Source organism: Molossus molossus, unplaced genomic scaffold (genome assembly GCF_014108415.1).
Source record: "Molossus molossus isolate mMolMol1 unplaced genomic scaffold, mMolMol1.p scaffold_m16_p_20, whole genome shotgun sequence".
Classification (NCBI taxonomy): Eukaryota; Metazoa; Chordata; class Mammalia; order Chiroptera; family Molossidae; genus Molossus; species Molossus molossus.
In genome coordinates this window covers 20,190,100-20,193,739 of record NW_023425356.1, presented here as the reverse complement: position 1 = coordinate 20,193,739, position 3,640 = coordinate 20,190,100, and the positions used below count along the sequence as shown (strand labels likewise).

Below are 3,640 nucleotides of genomic sequence, written 5' to 3'. Positions count from 1 at the left end.
ACACCCTCCTCCCCATCCCCCTTACCCTGTCCCCAGCTTTATTGTCCATATCCATCAGTTATGCATACATGCATATAAGTTCTGTGGTTTATTTATAAGTGAACATTTTGTAGACTTAGATTTGTATTATTTTTCTTCTTTATAATTATTCTGATTGCTTATTTGAGCCAGAAACTATGAAAGAGCTGGATAAGAAGTGGGATTTAATAAAATTTGTTGAATGGATGAATGAGTATGTTGCATAGATTTAGTTGCAACTGGACATGAATAAAGAAAGTAATGAATCTACTTTAATTGGGTGCTAGATATAACTTTTAAATTATGGTGATATCTGAGATTATTTTGAGGGATGAATTTTGCGATAAAGTTGAAATCTGTGTTGAAAATTATTATGAAGTAGAATTATTGACAACCATGAATTAATGCTATTTTATGATTATAATATAAAATTGCAGAGTCACATACTTCCTATTGCCACATTATAAAAAGCCAATGAGTCAATTGAAGAAATTGGTATGTGTTAAAAATGTGAAAGAGATTTTTCCATTTTTAGTGACAAGTAAATTGTGATAAATTGTCTCTTGAGAAAGTCCATTTTAGCGCTTCGCAGTAGCATCATATGGTAGGATGTTTGTTTGGTGTGACATTTCTTTGGTGGTAGCTCCCACTGCAGAATACTTTATTATTTCTCTTATAAAAATTTAGAAAGGGTATTTAAAGGATTATTAATCTGCATCTGAATGTGTTGAGGATGACCAAAAGGAAAGAAGTTTGGGACACGTTGAGACATACGAAGTTCCATTGGGCTCCACAGCTGGACCTGGTTCTTTGGTCCCTGAGCCCCAAATTGTGTGCTCTTCTCCATCAGGCTGTTCCTGTTCCTCTGTGAGCTGCTCAGCATCTCCTCTGACTGCCTCCTGAGTTTTGTTTATCTCACCCAGTGCTACCTGTTTCTGGGTGTCTGGGTTATTATTGTGACTTCCTTGCACAAACTCTCTGAGTGAGTCTACTTGACTCTGGGAATCCCCTTGCATAGGCAGATCACTTGCCTCTGAGCTGCTGTCACCACCGTCTGGAGTCAGTCTGTTGGGGGTTTCAGAAGACCCTTTATCATTCTGTGTGACTGTTGGCTCATCATCTTCCTCCTGGTAACTATCATCCTCCTTGACTGGCTTGTCATGAGTCTTGGTGACCCTCTTATTTTCTCCTCCAGACTGGTTCTCAAGTGGTGACAATTTCCATATTCTTTCTCTTGCTCCTGGTTTCCTTCCTGCTGCAGGGGCATTTTTGCTGCTCACAAGTCCTTCCTCAGCGTGTCTTGCCTCTTCTCCTGGGGTGACTGCTCCTTCAATTTCAGGATGATTCTGATCTCCTCCATCTGAGCGTAACTCTTGTGTCTTAGAACTTTCTTCAGCATCCCTTTCATTTGATGATTGCTGGAGTTCCTGATACTTACCATCCTGTGCTTTATCTTCCAGGGCTGGTGGCTGAGTCTTTCTCTCACTTTCTTCCTGCCTTACTGTATCGTGGGCCTCAGGATCTCCCTGCTCTTTCTTTTCAGTTTTAACATCAGGTATTTCTGAAATATTTCTGCTATCACCTTGGACTGGCAAGTTGTTTGTTTCATGTTCTTTTTCTTGTGCTGGGGGTTCTTGGTTCTCAGGTGTTCTACCATTACCTTTGGGTTCAGCTAAGTTCTTTGTCTCAGATGGTGTCCTGTCAGCACTGTTTCCCGACTCTTGAGTCTCAGCTTTTCTGTCATCCTGGGGATCAGTTGATTTCTGTGTCTGAAATGGTTTCTGGGCAGCAGATTGTTCTGGCAGGTCTGTGCATCCTGAACTCGGTTTATCTTTTCCTTGTAGAGGCTGTTCTGGTGTATTAGAGTGTTCCTTAACCTTTTCTGCTGCAACTCTCCGATCTTCAGGTGGCCTCTGTGTTGTTTCTTCTGATGGAGAACTTTGGGTTCCCAAGTTTCCTTCCTGTTCTTCAATCTGATCTCTTGTCTTAGTGTCAATTTGCTCCCTGGCTGGTTTATCCCCTTCCCTGGGAATCTCCTTATCCTGTCCCTCTTCCCCCTTTGTGGGACTGCCAGTCTGTTCTGATCCTGCTGTTGGCTTATTTGTCTCAATTTGGGCCCCTTTGTCTCCTGTTGCTGATACACCTTGGGTCACTTCCTGACTCTGCTCACCTCCTTCCAGGTGTTGGTTCTTAGAGTCATTGTGCCCAGACTCTTCTCCTGGCAGTTTGTGAGTCTTGATGTCTTCCTGTGGTTCCACCCTCTTGTGTCCTCTTTCCTTAGGGCTGAGCTGAGCTGATGACACTATTCCCGAAGAAAGCACTACTTTACCTTGAGTGGGTGGAGTCCCCTTTGGCCACTGGCCAGTTCTGCTGGCTGCCTGGAGATCCATATCACCTGGTTTCTCTTCTGGTTTAGACACTTGTCTTGGTCTTGAATTTAGTAATGATTGTAGGTCAAGATAATGAAGGTTCAACAAGTTGAAGATTGTAAGAACAAATTCATCAAAACTGATGGTGCCATCACTGTCAATAGCCAGAAGATTCAAGTTTCTCTCCACAGCATGAATGACACATGGCTGCATGAGAACACAGTGAGAAATCAGCTTATTTACAAGGGGTCAAGTGTCTTGAATGTCTACATGTCACCCTATTCTTCAGGCACTTGTAAAATTTTCCCAAACAGTAAGAATTCTTTTTCCATTAATTTTTAGAGAGTGGAAGGAAGGGTGTGTGTGTGTGTATGAAGAAACATCAATGTGAGAGAGACACTTTGATTGGTTGCCTCTCAAATGTGCTCTGACCAGGGCCAGGGATTGAATCTATAACCCAGGTACATGTCCTTGACTGGGAATCGAACCTGTGACCGTTTGATGTACAGGCCGACACTCTAAACACTTAGCAACACTGGCCAGGGCAACAGTAAGAATTCTGTGATTCTGGATTTCATTCTTCATGACAGAGTAATGGGTAAGAAGAAGCATTTATGTCACTAATGAATTGCATTTAGATGTGTACTGGTTCATGACTCCTCTCAAAAGCCTACTTTGCAGAAGCAATAGTTATAGTTAGGAAAACCTCATTTTTCTCTATAATGTTGGCTAAGCAATTGCACAGACTAGGGAGCTGAGACTGAAAAAATTGTTGTTCAAAAGGCAGTGAGTGCTGAGAGCTGGTAGCCAGGTGTAGAACAGACAGGGATCACTTTTACCCATCTGGTTGGATTATGGAGAAAGGGTAAGTGGAGAAGGATTTGTACAGCTCTGTGAGCACCTTACCTGAAGAATGTCCCCAAACTCGCCCTGGATGAGCTGTTTCAGCTCTCCGCATGTCAATGTTGCCTCATCACCATCTTCCCTGGCATACTTGTGGAATGCCTCGATCACACAGAGGACATCTTCCAGGAACTGAGGCATCTGGACAAACTCAGGAGACTCTGAGAAAGGACAAACAAAGCTCATTTCCCAGGAGGGGTCCTTCAGGGAAGAGATAATAAGATTATCCTTCTTTCTGACTTTCTCCCAGCTTCACTGGTATTATCTGCTCTATTCTGTATCTTAAAATATTGTATTTGAACTTTAGGGGTGATTTAGTTTTGCATCAGATAATGTGGCGAGATCAGATC

At 42.5% G+C, this 3,640-nt stretch overlaps 1 protein-coding gene across 1 annotated transcript; it reads right to left on the bottom strand.

Moving 5' to 3' along the window:
- Positions 1 to 725: 725 nt before the first annotated feature.
- On the bottom strand, positions 726 to 3,431 carry TCHHL1 (trichohyalin like 1). The gene is made up of 2 exons (XM_036273238.1): positions 3,294 to 3,431; positions 726 to 2,594 (listed from the first exon to the last, which is right to left on the bottom strand). The coding sequence occupies exons 1-2, from the start codon at positions 3,429 to 3,431 to the stop codon at positions 726 to 728; spliced, it is 2,007 nt and encodes a 668-aa protein (XP_036129131.1).
- Between the last annotated feature and the right edge of the window lie 209 nt (positions 3,432 to 3,640).